Here is a 21,264-nt window from a genome sequence, read left to right on the forward strand (position 1 = left end):
CTTTGGGACAGTCGCTTTTGGGTCGGCTTGGGGAAGAGCAGGAAGGGCAGCTCTGCTGAGACTAGCCACATGGCCCCAGGGTCTCGGAGTCCGGGACCCATCCTGGAGTCGGGGGGGCAGGGGGACGGGGACGGGGCCCCGGGGTGTCTGATCAAGGAGCATGGACAGCTGTTGTGTCCTTCTTGCATGTATACACTCCCTCCACTAAGCTGTGGGCACTGAGTGTCCACTCTGCTCAGCACTCGGCACTCAGAGGGAAGGAAGATGACGCGGTGCCATCGAGATGCTCAGGGTCCTTTCCTTGGAGGCCGGGCACAGTCACCAGCGGGAAGGAGCGGAAGGGAGCTCCGTCACTGGGCTCCCACACACGACCAAGCCTTAAGCGACCCCTCTTTGTTGTCTGGGCAACCTGGCCCTGGACAGCCTTGTGCTGAGGCCGTAGAGCGGGACGTTCCACTGGCTGAATAGACGGTTCCCCCTGGCTGCCATCCCCAGGCACGGAGGCAGCGGGGAGGGAGGCCGAAGGGCAGCCTGCATGAACGTGAGAAGGACTGACTGGTCAGGCCCTCGGCCCCCTGGCCTGGAGGCCTGGCCACCTCGGGGCCTCCAGCTGCCGGCAGGCTCTCTGCCCAACCCTTGCCCACCTGGCACCTTTCCTGTGGTTTGGCTGCAGACTCCTGTTTGCAGGATGAGCCCTTTGTCCACCAGGCAGTGCCCCCGCCCCTCCCCACTGCCTGTCATGCCCATACGTACTAGGCCAGAGTCTAGTCTCAGCTGGATTCTGCGGTCTCCTAGGCCTGGCCTGAGCTGTGCTGCAACCTGGGACTAACTATTACGGCCAAGAGGGTCAGCTCTAGCCCTCTCTCAGGGCTTCCTGGCCAAAGCTAGCCCTCCTCAGGGAGGGTGGTTTGCTGAGAAACCTCGCTGTGGGCAGAGTGGGACTCTGGACTGCCTTCCTAGAGCTGGCACCTTGGACCCCAGGCTCTGCTACTAAGACTTTCCAGGGACAGAGCTGCAGCCAGTCTTACAGCCCTGAGGTCCAGTGAGCCAGAGCCAGGGCTAGATGGCAAGGCCTTCTCTGAAGCAGATTAGACTCGAAAGTCCCCTGGTCTGGAGGGACCTGTGGAGGGTGTTCATTCTACCTATTGGGCTGTGGCTCCAGGTGTTTGTGCCTTCAGGTGGGGAATGGTGGGATGCCTGCTACCAGGGTCGCAGGTTTCTAAGGGAGTCCGTCTCTGGCTGCCATGAAGCCTGGGCAGGGCTGCCACTGTGCTGGGAACCTATCAGGATGAAAAGGCCCCCGAGGTTTCCAGAAAGCTTCCCACCTTCATAGGCCCTCGTCTCCTGCTCCCCCAAATTCTAGGATTACAGCAGAAGTTTTGCCTCTGTGATCAGTGAGGTAGGCATGGCTGATATTCTCATCCTCAGTTTACAAGGGGCAGACTGGCCCCGGAGCCTGTAGTGACAAGGTCAATGCAAAGGTCAGCAAGCCTAGAGCTGGGCTTCCCAACCGACTTCACATCATGGCACACTTAAAAATGATTCCTGGAGTGACTGGAGAAGGAGGCTGGAGGCTGAAGCACCCATGGGAAGTCCTGGGCATAGCGAGCACGGAGCAGAGGGCAGGGTAACGGGGTTCGAAGTGGAGTGGGGGCCTGAGCATGTAGAGCATTGGAGGCCCCGGTGAGGCTGCTGGTGCCTCCAGGCGGAGGAATGACATGGTCTGATTGATGAGGTTGGCGGATGGAGGCCTGATGGCGGGGCAGGGGGCGCTGCTTCATCCAGGTGAGAAGCAACTGCCTTGGCCTGGGGGGGGGGGACCGGGAGGGAGGAGGAAGTGGGTGGATTCTAGATACATTTTGAAAGTGGAGCCATTAAGATTTGCTGACAAATTGAATGGTGTGAGAGAGAAAGAAAAGTCAAGGATGACTCCCAAACCTTTGAGCAACTGGAAGGATGGAGCTGCCATTCACTGAGGAAGGTGGAGAGGAGCGTTTGAGGCCAGAGGTCAGAGGTTCTGCTTTGGACACGCTGAGTTCGAGTAGTATTTTAGACCTTTCAGGCGAGTTTCTGCGTGGGCATTTGGAGAGGAGTTCTGGGAGAAGTGGGGGCTGGAGATACAAATGTACAGTCTTCTGATGAAGACACTTAAAGACGTGAGCTTGGATGGGAGTAAGGGTAGGTAAAGATCCGAGAGCCAATTTCAGGTCAAGTCAGCAAGAGGATGAGGAGAGAAGAAGCTGAGAAAGGAGTAGCCTGTGAGGTTGGAGGAAAATCAGGAGAGTGTAGCATTCTGGAAGCTAAGGAAGAAACTTTTTCAAGGAGGAGGGAGAAATCCATTGTGTCCAAGGCTGCCGAGATGTCAAGTAAAAGGAAGACAGAATTGCCCACGTTGTTCAGCAACAATGTACGAGTCACTGGGCTCCTTGACAAGTCAGCCGGTGAAATGAAAGGGCAGAGACTGGCTGGGTTGGTGGGAGGACGAGAGCCGAGAACTGCAGGCAGTGAGTGGGGGCAGCTCTGCTGGGGTCTGTAGTCAAGGGGGTGAAACATGAGGTGGTAGCTCGGGGGCATTTACAGGGGAGACAGATGGCAGCCTGTTGGGACCCTGGTGGGAATGAGCCTGGGCTTACAGTGCAGGGCGCCGTGCCTGGCATGTGGCAGGTCCTCGGTATGTGACGGATTCACGAGCCCGCTCTGCCTGCCAGCCACCTGCAGGCCTGAGGATCCTACACCCCACCTGCCACTCCCACGCACTCTCAGCCTGTCACCGTGGCATCTGGCGTTAGTGCTGGGGATAAAGGAAAAGCCTGCGAGTGGCATGAGCCTCCCCAGCTTGCTCAGGCAACAGGGAAGCCACAGCACCCAGGGCCTGGGGACGCCGTGGTCCTGTCCTCGTCCTCCCCAGGTGATGCTGCCAGGAGTGCCTGCCACCTCCCGGCAACACCCGCAGCGTACTCCTGTGCGGCCGGCACCGGAGGCGGGGAGCACGGCGGCGCTTCCCCCACACCTGTGCGTGAGGGGCTCTGACGTGCTCCTCCTTCATCCCCTAATCTGAGTAGCTGAGCTCTTTCGCACTTGCCTGCTTTATCCTCACAACCACCTTGTGATTGTTTGACAAGGAAATGGATGCTCACGTATGAAGTCCTTGAAGGCCACACTTCGAACTAGGGTCTGCACGTGGTCGGCCCGCTCTTCCTCAAGCTCATGGTGGGGAGCCCTGCCCTGCCCAGGGCCCACAGGGCTGCCAGCCTGCCCTGCCCCAGGAGGCCGCCAGGCGGGGCGGGGGCTCTAGTCAGAAGGGAGGCCTCAGGCTTAGGACGGAGCTGTGCTCCCAGCCAGGTGGAGACCAGCTGCAGAGGAGCACCGCTATTGAGACTGCAGGCCGTCCACCTGAGGCCCAAGGCAGGCTGACTGGCCCTGGTATCACTGTAAGGTTGCTCCTGCTGGGCAGACGGACTAGCAGAGGACAGAGGACGCAGTGTCAGCACCCTCCCCAGGCCCTGAGGGGAAGGGTGCAGTTTGTAGCCTAGCCTCAGCTCCCCTGGAGGCAGGAATGTGGGAAAGATGGCAGCAGGGGGTCCTGACAGCCAGTGCCAAGGGACCTGTGCCAGGTCTGCCACCATGAGCTGCCCCTAACCTTCCCTACACCTGGTGATAGGGGGTCATGAACCCCAGCCATTACCCAGGAGAGGAAACTGAAGCCCAGAGATGTTCAAGAGTCTGGCTGAAGTCACCCAGTGGGAAACTTCACCCACTGCGAAGGATGGAAGGCGCCCAGGCCACAGCCTGCCATTACTGTCTTGCCCCAAAGACACCCCGTTTCTTCTGTGCCGTGGTGCGGAAGTCACTGGGCTCTGCTCCCAGCCAGCAGCATCCCCACAGAAGATAGACTTTTCTGAGTAGAAGCTGAACCTCAGTGGTAGCTGACGTCTCCAGGTGTGCGCTGAGGACAGGCAGAGCTGGTCTTTGGCTCCGAGTAGCAACTCCCCGTGGCTGGGTCGTGGGGAGCCCCCTTCTCTGCCTGAGTCATCTCATGACAGATCCATGTGACTGGTGTGAAAAGTAAGAGTCCTGCGGTGCTAAGGAAACAGGAAGTGCGGGGGCTGGGTGGGTTGGCCCTAGGGGGAGCCTGGCCCCACCTTCCCTGAGGGGGCTCTTCCTTGTGTCAACAAATCCTATTAAGCCTGAGGGGATGGACAGAGGGTCAGCTTCAAGACCTCCAGTCTGGGGACCGGATAGGAAAGCTCTCCAGGCTGTGCTTGGGTAGGACATGTCCTCAGATGCTTGGGGCTAGAGGTTGTGAGCAAGCCACAGTACTCCGAGAAATCAGGGATCTCTGAGACTGGGAGGCAGGAAGATTTTCCTGGACGGGGGAGATGTGCCTCTTGCACCTGAGTGCACAGAAAAACTGAGAGGCTGTCTGTGAGGTGGGGCTGCTTGGTCAAAGTCACGGGGGTGGGGGCGGGGGGGGGCGGGAGAGCTGCACCACTGGACACAGGCTGCCTTGAGTGTGCCCCCTCCTGTGAGGTCTGTGGTTTTGACTGCCCCCATTTTCCTTTGACAGTTGGGCTGCCCACACAGTTCATCGAGCTCTGCCTGTGTGCATAGCCCCAGCTCTGTCTTCCTCAGGTCTCCCCACATTCACCCACCCTTCTTGTTTTTCAGCACAATAAGGCCAGTCAGCCTGCCCATGGCGTCCCCCAACTCTCTCCTCTCTATGAACATTTCAGCAGCCCACACCCCACATCTGCACCTGCTGACATCAACCAGAAGCAAGGTACCGACCTGGGATGGGGACGCGCCCAAGGAGACCTAGCGCCTAGGTGCCAAGTCCCTGGCTTCTGGTGCCAGGGGGCAGGGCCCTTTTTTACAAATTGAGAACCTGGAACTGTACAGAATCAGGCCCCCCAACATGCCAGAGAGAGGGAGTGTGGGGGGCCTGAGTGGACCAGAGGGCTGAGGAAATTGGTGCCAAGTCAGTCTGAAGGCTTCCTTTGGAGGTAGGAAGCTCATTCTGAGTGACCTCCCGGTGCCAGTCCGGGAGCAGCCATCTGTGTAAAGCTGGTAGCTATAAAACTTAGAGCCTTTCCCTCCCCCCCAGTGAGAAAATGGAAAGTGGTGGTTGTGATGGCTGATTCACCTCAGCCTCAGGCAGTCATTCTGAAATCAGCCAATGTCGACTGTGGGAAACCTGCTGACTCAAAAGTGGGGGGAGGGGGCAGAACCCTGGCTCCACAGGCCAGGTTCCCCCAGACTAGGGGGCCTGCCTCCTGCCCAGAAAGCCAGGCCAAAGCCCCCAGCAGAGAGGCCCCAGTTGCAGACTAGCAGAGGCCAAGGACGTGGTGAGGCCTTGTCCCGTTCCTGAATGACTCCCACTCCGCCGCTGGCCAGCCAGTGTCCTCAGGAGGCACCCAAGCCCTGTGCCCTGGTTCCCTAGCCTGTAAATGGGGCGCTGTTATCACAGCGGGATAGTCCTGCACAAAGCAGCATGTCTGGTCCTCCAGCGCAGCGCGGGGAGGCTCTGGGACGCAGTCGTCAGCGGTTGTGGCCTCCGGGTCACACTGGTTCACTTACCCGGCCCCTCCTGCAGTGCACAGGACTCTGCAGACTCCGGACCTCTCCGGCTTCTACTCTCTGACCTCAGGCAGCATGGGACAGCTCCCCCACACTGTGAGCTGGTGAGTGTGGGCCCAGTGGGAAGGGGCACCTTGCACTGGTTGAGCCCATATACCTGCCCTTCGTGTTCCTCCTAGCACAGTAAGGCCAGTCAGCCTGCCCATGGCATCCCCCAACTCTCTCCTCTCTGTCCTGTGCCGAGCACCCCGCTGCCGGCTTTGTAGGTAGCAGGGAGGGCCAGCCTCTAGCCACTCCCCAGGAAGCCTGACACATTCCCTTTGGGCTCCTGGTTCCAGCCCTGCCGCACCTGAACTCTGTCTCAGTGTCTGAGAGACTTGAATGGGAGAACCTTGGGCTGCTCAGGGCCATCTGAGTACGTAAGGAAGACAAGGTAGGCCTGAGCAAGGAGGTGACAGCATGAACGGCCAGGAGACGCTGTTGATTCTCAGCCACCTGATGGGTAGAGGGATACGTCCCACTAGCCCCAGTGCCTACTGCTGGCTGGTCCCTTCCTTGGCTGAGCTGTTTGAGGGGCAGGGTCCCTCCTTGCCCCGATGGTACCTGCTTGAGCCCCAGCCCCTGGCCAGTCTGCTTGGACCTCGAGTCAGTAGTCCTGTCTTCGTCTGGAGTTGGGGCTCGGCAGGGCAGGCTACTTGGCCTTTTGCTCATCAACTGCAGTGTGACCTGGGAAGGTCTCTAGCCTCTCTGGCCTGGGGCAGTCACTCAACAGCAGAAAAGCTTGGTTTCCCAGGAAGGCAGGGCAGGCCAGAGGCCCAACTTCAGGCCCACCTGCCCCATTCCACTTACCCTATATCCATGTTCAGCTCGTCCCACCATTTCTGGATTCTCTTTGGACAAAGCTCCACTCTGAATACAAATCAGGACCACCCCCACCAGTACCCCCAGGACTGACGTGTGCCAGGTGGGGGTCGGAGCACAGAGCAGCACTGCTGACGCTGAGCAATCCTCAGGTCCCCACCCTCAGAGCTCAGTCCGCCTCGTGCACAACCCAGGCAAGAGGAGAGCCGATTACAGGGCACCGTTACCAGTGCTTTGACTGGGGCTGTGGGAGCCCTGAGGGGCACCACATGCAGCTTGGGATCTCAGGGGCTCTCAGGAGAAAGGGTCGAGCCAAGCAAGCCCTGAAGGATGACCGGAGCTGCAGAAGAACAGTCCCGACAGTGTTAGCAATGGGTGCAAAGGCCCTAGGGCAGGTTTCAAGCCTGTACTTCGAGGACATTTCAGGAGGCAGGCTGGAGGGGACCTGGGGCCTGCTAAGCTGGGTCCCCAGAGAATGCTGCCATTTCTACCCCTTAAGCACTGGTACAAGCCTGTAGAGGGAAATAATGTAGCACAGGTTGCCCTCTGGTGGCAGATGTGTAGAACACACACAGCAGTGGTCCAAGCAGAGGCCGATTTGCCTCTTCTCTGCTTCAGGCCTAAGCATTCTGGGGAAGTCCTTCCCCACATCTGGCTAGTAGCCAGACTGCTAACAGCTGTCTCTCCCAACCACAGGCCCAGCCCTCCTCTCTACCCCTTGTCCCCTTCCTGCGGATATAGACAGCACTTCCCTGCCCCCACTGCAGCCCCTGGCGCCCCTTACCCCAGGTGAGTCCCCTGCCCTGCAGCCAGGCTCCTGCTTCCTGTTGCCCAGGCTTTAGTGCCCACACAGGGCCACGCCCAGGCCAGTGCTTGCCCTGTGCTAGTCGTTTGTCCATCCGTCCGTCTGTCATTCTGCAGCCCTGTGCTGCCCTGTGCCTGAGAACGAAGCCAGTGGGAGTGCAAGAGGCCTAAGCCCAGGCCACACTGTGCAGCAGAGCAGCCAGGGGCAGTGCACGCACACGTGTGCTTGAGCTCCTGCCTCTGTCCATGTGTCAGTCTGTGTGCAGGTGTGTATGCACTCACCTGTTTTGCATCCCTGCTGAGGGCAGGGCCAGTCAGGACTCTACTGGGCATCCCGAGCTCCACGCAAGCTGAGGCATCATCTTTTACAGGTGTCTCCAATGTCTGGCCCTTAGGGGCTGACCCCACACCTGTGTAAGCAGCCTGGGGCAGAGTGGTGTCCATAGAACAACAAGAAAGTAAAGTGGGAGGTGTGTGTACACGTGTCCCTTCCCTTAGCTCACTCCCGTGCTAAGTATGGGAGGAGGCATTCAGCAGCCGTTCCCTGCCCAGGGCAGGCGGTACACACACCACACCAGCAGCTGAATGGGCCATGTGGGTGATGAAGCCCAAGGAGGCCCCAGCCAGACCTGACGGGTCAGGGAAAGCAGAGGGAACAGCATCAGTTGGGGATGGCTGTGGGTGGGAAGTGCTGGGAAATGGGAAAAGGTGGGGCGAGAAATGTCAGCAGGGATGGTCATGCAGGTCTGGGGGCCGTGGGGCAGTTTCAACCAGCACTACTCGGGTGTTTATAAAAGGTCACTGGCTGCCGTGTGGAGAGTCCTGGAGGAGGCAAGCAGAAGAGTGCGGAAGCCCACAGGGCAGTCACAAGCTCATGAGGCTGAGCTCGTGAGGGCAGGAGGTGACAAGGGGACAGATTTGAAAGCTACTTAGGACTTAGTAACCACCGGAATGGCATGTGGGTTTTTGCAGTGTTTGTGCAGTGTGTTGGGAGCAGGTATTTGTATGCGTCTCTGTCCTTGTATGCAGGCCTGCTGACCTGTCCGTGTGTACTACGAGGGCCTGCGCGTGTCCACAGGTCTGGCCTGGACACACCCGGCTCATGTTCCTCTCCTCCTGCCTCTAGGTTCACCCACCCATCCCTGATGCTAGGTTCTGGCGTACCTGGTCACCCTGCAGCCATCCCCCACCCGGCCATTGTGCCTCCCTCAGGGAAGCAGGAGCTGCAGCCCTACGATCGCAGCCTGTGAGTAGAAGGGCCATGGGGAGGGCGGGGACAGGGGAGCAGGCCTCAGGCTCCCGTCTGTTGGTCAGCCAGGATACACATTCCTTCCACCCGCCCAAGGCTGCTGCCTGGAAGCTCCAAGAATGGCCAGAGGCCTCTGGTCAAACTGTCTTGTGGCTCTTGCCACTGATCACTGTTGTTTGATCCTCAGAAGCAGGAGGGAGAGGGTGGAGTAGGGAACAAGGATTTAGTTTAAGCCAGGACAGGAGGGGCTGAGAGGTTCTTACCCAGGCTTTTCTCACTCAGCTACAATATTCCTGTGAGGAACAATTACTTAACTCTTCTCATGCATTTTGGGGCTGCTGAGAAAGATTCCATGTGCAAAACCCAAGCATGCATGCACTTCCACACACTAGAGGAGGGTGGTCGCATTAGCTAGGCACTGTGGCCGCTCCCGAGTGGTCTGGACATGTGCCCCTCAGGAAGACACAGGCAGAATCCAAGGCAGAGAAGGAGGCCAAGAAGCCAACCATCAAGAAGCCGCTCAACGCCTTCATGCTGTACATGAAGGAGATGAGAGCCAAGGTCATCGCGGAGTGCACACTCAAGGAGAGCGCCGCCATCAACCAGATCCTGGGCCGCAGGGTGAGGCCGCGGGCTGGCGGGCTGGCAGGGGTGGCCCGGGCTCCTTCCCCCCAGTGCAGCCTGCCGACACCGATGGCCCGTCTGCCCCTCCTTCCCTCTGCAGTGGCACGCACTGTCGCGGGAAGAGCAGGCCAAGTATTACGAGCTGGCCCGCAAGGAGAGGCAGCTGCACATGCAGCTCTACCCAGGCTGGTCGGCGCGGGACAACTATGTGAGTGGGCAGCACCGCAGGGACGGGCGGGTGGGCGCCTTCAAGATGCCGTGCCCCAGGCCAGTCTCAGCAGGGCAGGCAGGCAGGACTCCTCTCCCGAAGGCACAGATGAGGGGCAGTGGTGCAGTGGAGGGTCTAAGGCTCCCATGGCTGGCTCAGCAGAGGGCTGGCAAGCGGAGTTGCCCCTGAAGGCAGCCGGCCCAGGTCCCGTTTTCCACCCAGGATACACTCCCACGCAGGGCTGTTGCCCAGTATTTGATTGGGCCACATGGGCAGAAGGGGAGGAAGGAGCCTGGAATTTACCTCCTCCATTCAAAACAGAGACCAGCATGGGAAAGGGAGGGAGGGGGAGCCCCTAACTGTGATGGTTACCTAGCAAAAATTATCAAGAAACAGCAGCGCCAATGTTGTATGTCAACTATAATTGAAATAAAATCTAAATAAAATAAAAAAAATACCCCAGGGCCCCCAGGTAAGAAGGGACCATGAGCCTGGAAAGCCCAGCAGCAGCCAGGCTAGGCGTTAGGCTTACGGTGTCCCAGCTACTGGCTCACGGGAGTTATAGCGTCTGCTCCCAGACCTGAGCATCCCTCCCGTTGTTCCCTGCAGGGGAAGAAGAAGAGGCGGTCTAGAGAAAAGCACCAAGAATCCACCACAGGTGAGACTTTCCCTTAGTTAGCAGTAGTGGACGCTCCTCTCCAGGCCATTTCATGGGCAGCACCTCTCTGGCCCAAAGGGCGGCGGGGCAGATACTCAGCCACGAAACTTCAGGGCCTGGGCCGTCTGGAAATAAGGCCTGCATCTCCTAAGTCAAATGCCCACAGGAGGAACAGCTATACTGAGTCCCTGGGAAGGCTCAATCACAGCAGTGGCCTGCGGGCCTCCCGCACCTGCCCCACCTTAGCGAGCTCTGCTCATAGCCGGCCGGTCAGAGAAACGCAGCGAGGACCTGACTGACCCAGTGCTAAGCCAGACACTGCACCTGGTTAGTTCTGCGGTGGTCGGCAGGCTGTCTGGGCCGAGGCCCATCAGTCACACAGCCTCTCACCGCCCCCCATCCGCTTTTCATGGCAGTGCCAAGTCCTCCGTAGAAGACCCAGGAAACACACACACTACTGCAAGTCTTCCTGTGGGTGAATTTCTGCCCCAACCCTGATCCACATTCATGAAGGACTTTGTTATGCCACCCCCACACATAGAAGCTGGAGGCTAGGACTGGGGCAGGGTAGAGTCCTCAGCCCTTTTTCTGAGGTTGAGGAATGGACCTTACTTTCCATCTGGAAGTGTGTGGAACAGGCTTAAGCTACAGCATGAGGGGATGTGGGTAAGACAGATTGGACGTTGGCCAAAATGCAAAAAGCAAAACAAACACCTGGATAAAATGGCAGGGAGTTGGTAGGCAGCCCTAAGGCAGAAGAGGCTGGATCCCACAGGCCTCCCTGGGCCCTTCCGCATGGGCAGCGAGGGGCCCCACAAGCCAGAGAGGAACGAGCCTGACAGGGTCCCCTCCCTCCCATCTCCACCATTCTTCCCACTGCCTCTACTGCCCAGCTGGGTGTCCACCTTTCCTGATACCTTGGCTCTGGGCCCTAGGGCTCCCCCTGGGGCTGGCTGTGCCATGGAGAGGCTCTCTGCCTGTGGGGGCTGTGGAGTATCTGTGACTGGCTAACACTGATGTTACCTCTTCTTTCTGGGCCCTGCTCTGCCCTGCTGCCTGCCTGCTCGCCCTCTGCCCTGCTCTGCCCCTCTGGCATGGCCGTGAGCAGAACCCGGCTCGCCTAAGAAATGCCGTGCTCGCTTTGGCCTCAACCAGCAGACGGATTGGTGTGGTCCGTGCAGGTGGGTTTGTCCCCACCACCAGCCTCCCTTTGCTTTAAGCTGCTTCCCTGACTCTGCACATGTTCTGCTGGGCCTGCAGCCCTCCTTTGCACCCCACCCCCACCCCAGCACACCTGCAGACTGGGGGTCAATGCCTCCTAAGAAGGGGAATGAATACTGAACACAGCTTGTGGGGAAGATCTCTTGGGTCTAGGTGAAAGGAGGTGGGGAGAGAATGTTCTAGAGGGGAAAGGCAGACTCAGGAATATATATAGTTCTTGTGCCTAGGCTCCTCTGGTATTAACCAGGCCTAGCTGGTCCTCAGCAGACAAATCTCACACACCATTCAGGTGGCCCAAGCCTCTGCTCCCAGGTCTCAATGTCATCATGGCCCACCAGCTCCATCACTTCAAGTTGGGAGCCCTGCTTGAGCCCTTAAATCTAGGTAAAACAAGGTGACTAGTATAGAGATACCCTGAATAACCTCAACATCAAGTGATCACGGGACTCATGACTATGAGGCCAGATGATTGGAGAGGGAGAGGAGCAGGGCTGGCCTAGCAAGGGGCCCTCCTCAGGCGCTGGAGCTTTAAACATGTATGTTTCACCATACAACGGGAAAATGCTGGTGTATGCGAAAAGAAGGCTTATCTACCAAATGGCTAAAAGCTGCCTGTTTTAGGTTCAGGCCAAGGCCTGGTAGGGCCAAGGCTGAGGCTGCTCCAGGCAGTTAGTTCACTGACTCCAAGGAATACTTACTTGTCCAGCCCCTCAGAGTACCCTCCATGCTCCCCCGTACAAAGGCAAAGAGGAATTTGGGGGGGCAGGGGAGCAAATGTGTGTATACATGATGGGAGGTAACCCTGTTCTCAGAGGAGGCTCTAATTCCACCCAGGCCCTGCTATTCAGACAAATTGTCTAGAAAACTCTAGATGGTAAGAATGGACGAGAAGAATCACCATCCATTTCTTCCCCTTCTCTGCCTCTAACCTACTTTTGCGCATTGGGATTGCTCAGTTCAATAAGCCACAAACCTTGCAGACCCTTGCATTAATGCAGATCTGAGCCCCACAAACACAGGTGGAACCAAGACTCAAAGGCCCAGATTAGGAGATGGCTTCCCTGGAAAACAGGAGGCAACCCCAGGCCTAGCTCCAAAAGGTCCCTATGCCACCGTGTGGCTGTGCTGGGAACTGCACCTGTCCCACGTCAGGGCCAGGCCAAGCAGAGTTGCAGTGCTGATTCAGGCCTGAAGGCACAAGCACATCACCAAGTCCTGGGGAGGGGACAAGACTTTAGCTAGGCCAGTGCAAGGACAGCAGTTTTCGGTTGTGGTGTATGACTATGAATTCACCCTCTATTTACAGATAACTCTCTTCACTATTCCTAGGAGGAAAAAGAAATGCATTCGGTACTTACCCGGAGAAGGCCGCTGCCCCAGCCCCGTTCCTTCCGATGACAGTGCTCTAGGCTGCCCTGGGTCCCCAGCCCCCCAGGACTCGCCCTCATACCTCCTGCTGCCCCACTTCCCCACAGCACTACTTGCTAGCCCTGCAGAGCCAGGGCCTACGTCACCAGGTCTCTCGGCCGCTCTCAGCCTCGCAGCCCCTTGGGCCCCCACAGGCCCCCCGCAATGCCCTGCAGAATACACAGATACAGCAACAGCAGTCTTGGAGCCAGGGAGCCTAGCGTGCACAGGACACCTGGCCTCCAGGAGCCCACCCTCTGAAAAGAAGCGACAGAGCCCCAAAACACCTGGAAACCGGCCAGGGGGCCTGTTGACTCCCTCTCAGGGTCCAGGCCCTGGAGATTGTAGAGGCTGCACAACATCTGCCTGAACCTGCAGCCATCAATTCAAACTGCTCCAAGTGGTGCATCAGATCTGTGTTACCTGATTAAGGGTGTCTGTCCCTGTGCCTATGGCAGCCTGCATCTGTTCTGAGCATCTCTCCTGCTAGGCAGGTGCTCCTGCCTCTCTCTGCTTTCCTGCTGTAGATCACAGATGGGCTGGACTGAGCCCAGCTGTTTTCCCTACCCTGCCTCCCTACCCCCACCATTACCACATCGTCCCCATAGCAGATACTTCATGGACCAAGAATGAGCTGGTTTATCAAATGGGAGCATGGTCACAACCACAAAGCTCAAGACAGTGCTGCTTCTCCTAAGGGCCTAGAGAAGCTGTTCTACAGAAAACCAGCTACCATTTGGAAGCTGGACCAAAGGAATCCTGCCACATTCTCAGGACCTTGTAAGGAGGGGATGGAATAGATTAAGTTTAGGCCTATCACCCTAGGCGACAGAAATAACCTGACACTACCTTATCAGGCAAGTGTGGGTGGTGGGGGTATCTGGCTGTAGTTCATCTTGGAAATCCTGAGACACCACCTAAGAAGCCCCGATACCAAAGCCCCAGGCCTGTCCCACGTGGCTAGACTCAACAGTTCAAAAAAGGCGTGGCCCTAAATCCAGTGTGCACCCCTCCCGTTCTGAGAACCCTTTCCACAGCTCCATTTCCAGCTTACCCACCTCAGTCAGCCAGCTCTTGGGCAGTTGCAAGAGGGCAAACCAAACCTCACAGAGCCAGTGTCTGATTTCCCGCATGAAACCAGGCCAGCGTTAGTTTCCCTATGGGGCTGCAGGCAGGAAGACCATGACAACCAAAGCGAGGAGCCCAGAACACCTCTAGTGGCAGCCCGTGGGTGTTCACCACAGCCAACTTCAACCCCTTTCTGAGCCAAGCTTCAACCCTGAGCCTTAAACTCTTTTTTAATTTAACTTGTTTTTTCCTCCTCACTGTACATAGTGTGAATCCAAGGAAGAAGGGCTGTCCCTACACCCACCCCCATCGACAAAAGCCTGTTTAGTTCTTGACCCACTGGCTTCTCAGAATCCAAAGATATATTCTAAGGTAGTGATGCAGGAAGTCTTGAGAAAAAGACCATTGTAGTGTTCAAATATTTTTGTATTGTTAATGCGTCGTCATAGAAAAACTTTAATATGAGAATAAAGATACTTTTTACTGGGTTTCTTTTTCAAAGCTTGACCCTGGGGAGCAAGCTGTTCAACAACAGCATGACACTTTCCTCTGCAACCGCAAAACTTGGGGTTTATTCTCTATACTGGTACACATGTTCTCAAGACTTTCAACCTACAAAAGTCGGTTACTACTATCCCTGCCCCAACCCCCTCCCCGCCCCAGCCAGGCTCATGCAGGGAATAAGCTCCCATCCCAAGCCTTGCTCTTACCCTCCTCCCCCGCCAATCCTGACCTCAACTGGTGCAGGCACAGGCCCAGTCTACCCGCCCCCCCCCCCCCCATCCACTGCTCATGACAATGGGTTGGAAACTGCCACCCACAGACCCTAAGACAATCCAACCAGACAAAGTGCACATGACCACTAGGCTCCATTTTCTCTGGGCTGAGAGAAAAGAAAATACTCCGTAAGTATACTATTATGAGGAAAATGAGCAAACAAGTCTTATAACCTGGTATAAAACCCAAAAGGTGTTTTAAAGTACCCTTCCCTCCCAAAGGTATTGATTAATGCTTGAAGTATCTTCATATTTTTATACAAAGCCTGTGAAGTTTGATAGATCTACAACCCACTTTTCACACAGCAGCTTGTTAAAATACACTGTTAATTTCTTGAGACCCATCATGAATGCAAAAGGTGTCATAAAGCCACCTCAATAGGTCAGTCAACCATTAGGTACAAATGTTGGGCAAGAACTGTATACAACAAGCAGCCACTGGGCCACCATCACGCATTGTAATTTTCACAGGTATTTTTTGGATTTTTTCAAATATTTATAAATAAAGTCATCTTCCAGAGTAGTGTCTATTTAAAGTAGGGCACTGGAAGTTGTAATCCCAGACTTGCTTTTTTTCTGGAAGAGTGCTAGAGGAGACGAGCCATTTCTCTTGACATCTGTCCCATTTAAAGAATCCCGCTCTGGCTACTGGCCTAGTTGTTTCAAAAAACTACATTCTAACCAAGGCTTATGCAAGACTAGGCTGCTGCATCTGATCTGGTGTCTTATTTAGAGCACACTGGGTACAGGGACAATGCAGCCTTTGTGTGTGTGAGTAGAGAAGGGGGGCTTTGGCATCATTGTCAAAATCAAACCAGCCTTTAAAAAAAACACTGACTTCAAAGAGGAAACTGAAACTCGCCCAGATCACAGCAGCACATTCCTGTGAGGTCGCAGGGTGACTTGAGAGGGCAGCCCCCAATTCAACTTCAAATACCACCTCAGTCCCACCTCACTGCCAGCCAAGAACCAGTCCCGTTTTCTGAGACATAAGATAACCCAACCTCCCTTACACATTCCCAGACAATTGCAAGATTCGCTTGAAATACAGATCTTGACCCCCTGCTGCAGCGGCTCCCGCTGCCGTCCTGTGCTCAGAGGACTTGGTGACGGCTCAGCCCAGCAAGTTAGCAGGCCTTCCCAAGTCTGCCAACGTGTTGTCCCCTTTCACAGGCAGCCCCATGGCTAGGCTGTCTTCTGAGCTATAACCATCTTCTGAATGGCCCAGAAGCACAGCCTGTCAGTGTACAATAAACCTGGACAGGAAGGCCACAAGTGGAGGCAAAGAAAATGGTCCTTTACGTTGTTCCAAAGGACTGGGTTCCTGCATGCATTTCTAGAAAAACAGCACGGAAGGGACACGGGTAACAAGGACTTGCCAGGCCTGTGCATCAAAGTAGACGAGACCAAAAACTCATTCATAACATAAAACAACTGAATTGGCTTTTTGGATTGAAAAGGCTGCTTTAGCATTTGGCTGTTTCTCAGGTCTCCTGAGAACTTTGTTCACCATGGGTCCTTGAACAGCGCCGACCGTGCAAGCAGACGCTAGTTCCTAGGTTGTGTCAACTCCCCCAATCCCAATGATTCCAATCTATCTCGGATCTCCAATAACTGTAGGACTCTACCTCAGGCTCCTGGGCTCCCCACTGGTCAGGAGCAGCTAACAGACTTTCACTGGTCTACTTGTCCACAATGGGCAAGGTGGTCTGAGAGGAGCCCTAACTGCATGTACTCAAACAGGGACTTTTAAGACAGAACACAGATGGGGATATTTCCATAGTTAGTTCCCTGGAATAAAAGCCTAACTCAGGTCAGGAGAGATTATGAGGTTAAGGACGGGATTGGGCAGAGAACTGAAAAGGGCCCATTCTGTCCTGGGCTGGAACTATCCTGTCCCTGTCCCTAGTAGTCCTCATGAATGAGGTCATTAGCAATACAAGGTAAGCAGTATTTCAGCAGCTAGGAATTATATGGGAGACAGTTAACTAGTTCAGGGTGATACTTCAAGTTCACCAGAAGTTCTGGACTATGGACCCGGGCTTACTTTTTCATCCAGGTATTCTCTCATTCCTTTATCTGAAGTGTTGTTCTTTCAAGCATGTGCAATTAATGTCGGGTAGGGAAAGAAATACAGAGGAGTAGGAATCAGGTTCCACTCCCCAAAGAGAAAAAAAGACACTCTGGACACTCCTCTTGGATACAGATTTCTGAGAGTGTTGCTCTCTGTATTTCCACCCATCCTGTAAGCCTGATGGGACACAACTATCTGCAAACCATTTGAAGCAGGTAAGAGTTAGAGGTTGCTGCTATGAAATGGTACACTCAGCACAGAAAAAACAAATATGAATTTGCATCATACATGGGAAGCATTGCAAGTGAGAGCACTTTTATGGAATAGGCTGATCCTCTGAGTGAAAGAGATTGGCATATAGCAGGTTAGAAGCTCAGTGAATACTTCGTGAAAATGTCAAGTTGAGTGGTATCAGAAGGTCATGAGAACTAGAGACGTGGAAGCAGGCATTACTGTGAGCAACTATATTCCTCCGACAAAATGCCTGTCAGTATTGGTGCACAGACCAGATGCAGCCATCAGTGCAAAATACTGCAAAACAGCAGTCATCCATGAGTTAAACTATCCTCAAAGTCCCACAATGGAAATCTGTCAAACAAGAACACATTCAAGGGGTGGCTGGTTAGCTCAGTTGGTTAGAGTGTGGTGTTGGTAGCACCAAGGTTGCCAGTTCAATCCCCATATGAGCCACTCTGAGCTGCGCCTTCCTTAAAAAAGAAAAAAAACCCAAACACCTTCAACACCTTCTGTCACCAAAACTGCTCATAACCACTGATCACTCTACAGGAGGACTGAATGCCCAAATCCTCTTTATTTGTCCAAATGGCTCAATCTTGGGCCAAGGGACACGTTCTAAACTACTTATATCATTCTTTTTCTTGATATTTACATCCAGTTCTCTCATTCTCTCTACCCTTTGGAGATAGTGATTTTTAACCGTAAACAAGAAAAAGACATCAGGACTCTAGTTGTAAAACCTCCAATATTCAGAATACTTCAGTCCAGTACTTTAAAAAAGAAAACGTTTTAGTCCAAACACTCAAAAATTGCAATGCTTGACATGGGTCTAGTCTAATGAATACTCTTCCTAGAGCATCACCAAAATTCTATCACCAATCTGGCCTAATGTCTCTTTCCAGCCTGTATTTGTCGGCAGACCTACCAACACCTAACCTTCTGCTGCCAATTCCAGGCTGAGCACTGCTTCCCCGCCTCACTTGGTATCCCTTCACTCCAAACCAAATCCAATTTGACTTTTGAAACCAAATCAGTTTCTCCTAGACCCTTCCAGCCCTATAGCCCCCATGTGCTCATTAGTCTTGTTTGGTCCAGGAACATTTTTACTAAGAGTTACTCATCCCATCCCAGCAGTATTTATGCTTTGCCTCCTTAACCATGTCTTCTATCTCCTACCAAGGAGAAGCCAGGAGCTACACTTTAGGTATTCAACCATTTCATGTGTTTTCCCTGTACTTCATTTCTTCTCCCTTACTCTCTTCTTCCCTGTCTAAAAATCAGTTTTAATACAAATCCACATGACTGAAAACTATCATCTTTTTAAAGCTCACGCAACTTTGTAGGGAAAACATTTGTTTCATTTCTTCCCACCGGAATGTATACTGAGCTTCAGAAAGAGAAAAATAACACAGATCTTCAAATGGCAGTGGTGGCAAGCAGAAGTTAAGCCTCAAAAGATGAGTAAGATTCTGATGGCAGTGGATATGTAAAGGGCACTCAGAGCAAGAGGTCCGCTGCTCTCAGCTCTCTCCTTCCTGGTGAAAGCCACCTTATGCCTGTTCAAACTGCCCTATGAAGAGCCTCGGCAACCTATAATTTTTTCTTAATTTACTTGAATCAAAAAAGACTACAGAATTGGTCAATTTTTAAGTAAATGAAGAGACTATGTGGTTTGGAATATCTGCCTGCCCTGAGTCACATGACAGCCATAGTGACTCACTGTTGTTCCCCTCCTCCAGCTAGCTCCCAGCTAAGCTCAGTGTTACCATGACATCATGTTACGGGGCTATAGCCCTGGCAATCCACCAAGTTACAATATAGAGCTTGCTTAATTCCAGCAGCTGGCGTGTTCAAACAATTGTAGAATAAACCAATCACAGCTATAATGTCACTCAGGCATCTGTAACTTAAAGGGATGCCTTTGTGACTCTTTGGAAAAATATAAAAATTGTAAATCAATACCTACTTTGTGTGTTAAAGGTAGATTTATGAAGGCAAGCTAATGAAATACAAGCATATCTTGGAGATACTGCAGATTTGGTTCCAGAGTACCACAATAAATCAAGTAATGCAATAAAGCAAGCTGTAGTCTCTCTGTTGGTGGAAGGACCTTGCTTTCATTTTGAAAACACGCAACATTTGTGAAGTGCAATAAAGTGAAGCGCAAGCAAACAAGGTATGCTGTGTAACCACTTCAAAAGAAGTAACTTGCTTCAACAATTTAAGAATGATTAGAATCTATTTGAGGGGGCACATCCTTAGTCCATGACAATGTTAGGGAGGAAGTAAAGGGGTTTTGTTTACTTTCTGATCACAAGCGACATAGTCAATGAAAAGCTGAGAAGCCAAAGGCCTATCACAGAGGAGTCTTCATCACCAGCAGCCCCACACTATAGGCAGCTACTATTTCCAACTTGTCCAGTCCGTGTAGGCACTGAGAGGCAGTGGCAGGACTCCAGTCTCGCAGCATGACTTCATGCCACAGTATTAGTTGAGAATAGTTGGGAAATGAGACGGTGGATACCTTTGAAGACAGGTTTGGCTACTCACTTTTCCTGGGTGAGAGCATGAAAACTCTTGGTAGACATTAAAGAAATAGTGAGCATACAGCCAGGAAGAGGGAATACGGTATGGCAGCCAGCTTGAAGGGCCTCCTAACACCATGCCTATGATTTATTTGGGTACACCGTATCACAAATAGCCTACTTACTCTTGGATGAGCTGTCAGATCTCTATTAAACATGAGAGAGTTTAACATTATCAGGACTTTTGTTTAGATTATCAGGTTGCTTGTTTAAAGGCTGGGGCCACATATTGCAGCACTATTCACAATAGCCAAGATATGGAAACCGAAACGCCCATCAGTAGACGAGTGGATAAAGACACTGTGGTACATTTATACAATGGCGTATTACTCAGCCATAAAAAAGAATGAAATCTTATCATTTGTAAAACATGGATAAACCTAGAGAATATTATGCTAAGTGAAATAAGTCAGACTGAGAAAGACAAATACCACCTGATCTCTTATATGTGGAATCTAAAGAACAGAATAAAAAGCAAACAAAACAGAAACAGACTCAGAGGTATAGAGAAAAAAATGATGGTTACTAGATGCGAGGGGCGGGGACGGGGGAGAAGGTGAAGGGATTAGAAAGTACAAATTGGTAGTCACAATATAGTCACGGGGATATGAAATACAGTATGGGGAATATAATCAATAATGCTGTAAAGATCATGTAAGGTGCCAGAGGGGCACTGGACTTATCAGGGGATCACGTCATAGATGTGTAGATGCCTGACCACTGTGCTGTACACCCGAAGCTGAAGTACAATAATGTGGAATGTCAACTATAATTGTGTGTGTGTGTGTGTGTGTGTGTGTGTGTGTGTGTATCATCACGGGATGTAAAGTAAATCACAGAGAATGGAATTGTAACAGCTATATATGATGTCAGAGGGGTAGCAGATGGGGGAGCTACCACTTTGTGAGGGGTATAAATGTCTAACTATTATGTTGCTGAAACTAAAATAAATAAATAAATAAATAAATAAATAAATAAATAAAGACTAGGGCCATAGTCTGTAAAGCCAGGAAGGGAACAAAAATTTGAACTACTATATTGTCTGTCCACTCAATCTTACCTAAAGATCCCAGTAGCCTTTAAATATGGGTAGTAAGGTTTATAATTCTAACAATTCTTAGGGATTATACAAATCAAGAGCTAATAGTAGCGTGGAGGTTCCTCACAAAATTAAGAATAGAATTACCATATGACCCAGCAATCCCTCTCCTGGGTATCTACCCAAAAAATCTGAAAACATTTATCTGTAAAGATGTATGTGCTTCAATGTTCACTGCAGCTTTATTTACGGTGGCCAAGACATGGAAACAACCAAAATGTCCTTCGATAGATGAATGGATAAAGAAGATATGGTATATATATACACAATGGAATACTATTCTGCCATAAGAAAAGATGAAATAGTGCCATTTGTGACAACATGGATGGATCTTGAGATTATGCTGAGCGAAATAAGTCAGAAAAAGTCGAGAACCATATGATTTCACTGATATGTGGTATATAAAACTGAAAACAACAAAAGAACAAGACAAACAAATGAAGAAACAAAAACTCATAGACACAGACAATAGTTTAGTGGTTACCAGAGGGGAAGGGGGTGGGGGGTGGGAGATGAGGGTAAAAGGGATCAAATATACGGTGACAGAAGGAGAACTGACTCCTTGTGGTAAACACACAATGTGAGATATAGATGATGTATTACAGAATTGTACACCCGAAATCTATGTAACTTTACTAACAATTGTCACCCCAGTAAACTTTAATTAAAAAAAAAAAAAAAGAGCTAATACGCTCGTTTCCTAGAAGCTGATGCCTTCTTTCCAAACTAAACATAGCATATGCTAATAATCTTGGACTTTCAGTCAAGAGCTGTGATTGTCACGATATTGCTAAGGATACAATTGAGGTGGTTAAG

General features: G+C 52.4%; 1 protein-coding gene across 8 annotated transcripts in view; it reads left to right on the plus strand.

The window, feature by feature from the left end:
* Positions 1–14,165, plus strand: part of TCF7 (transcription factor 7) — a 31,732-nt gene extending 17,567 nt beyond the window's left edge. For 3 of the 8 annotated variants that reach the window (XM_074313510.2, XM_074313515.2, XM_074313516.2), the window contains 8 exons: positions 4,669–4,780; positions 5,594–5,681; positions 7,135–7,227; positions 8,369–8,488; positions 8,950–9,112; positions 9,216–9,323; positions 9,933–9,981; positions 12,532–14,165. In XM_074313510.2, the coding sequence (XP_074169611.1) occupies positions 4,669–4,780; positions 5,594–5,681; positions 7,135–7,227; positions 8,369–8,488; positions 8,950–9,112; positions 9,216–9,323; positions 9,933–9,981; positions 12,532–12,611 (813 nt within the window). In that variant the 3' untranslated portion in view covers positions 12,612–14,165. Of the gene's footprint in view, positions 1–4,668; positions 4,781–5,593; positions 5,682–7,134; positions 7,228–8,368; positions 8,489–8,949; positions 9,113–9,215; positions 9,324–9,932; positions 9,982–11,089; positions 11,163–12,508 lie in introns of all 8 variants that reach the window. The other 5 variants (XM_088798608.1, XM_074313511.2, XM_074313512.2 and 2 more) reach the window with 5 other exon arrangements.
* Positions 14,166–21,264: the final 7,099 nt, after the last annotated feature.

This window comes from Rhinolophus sinicus, chromosome 5 (genome assembly GCF_057876585.1).
Source record: "Rhinolophus sinicus isolate RSI-liver-muscle chromosome 5, RSI-T2T, whole genome shotgun sequence".
NCBI lineage: Eukaryota > Metazoa > Chordata > Mammalia > Chiroptera > Rhinolophidae > Rhinolophus > Rhinolophus sinicus.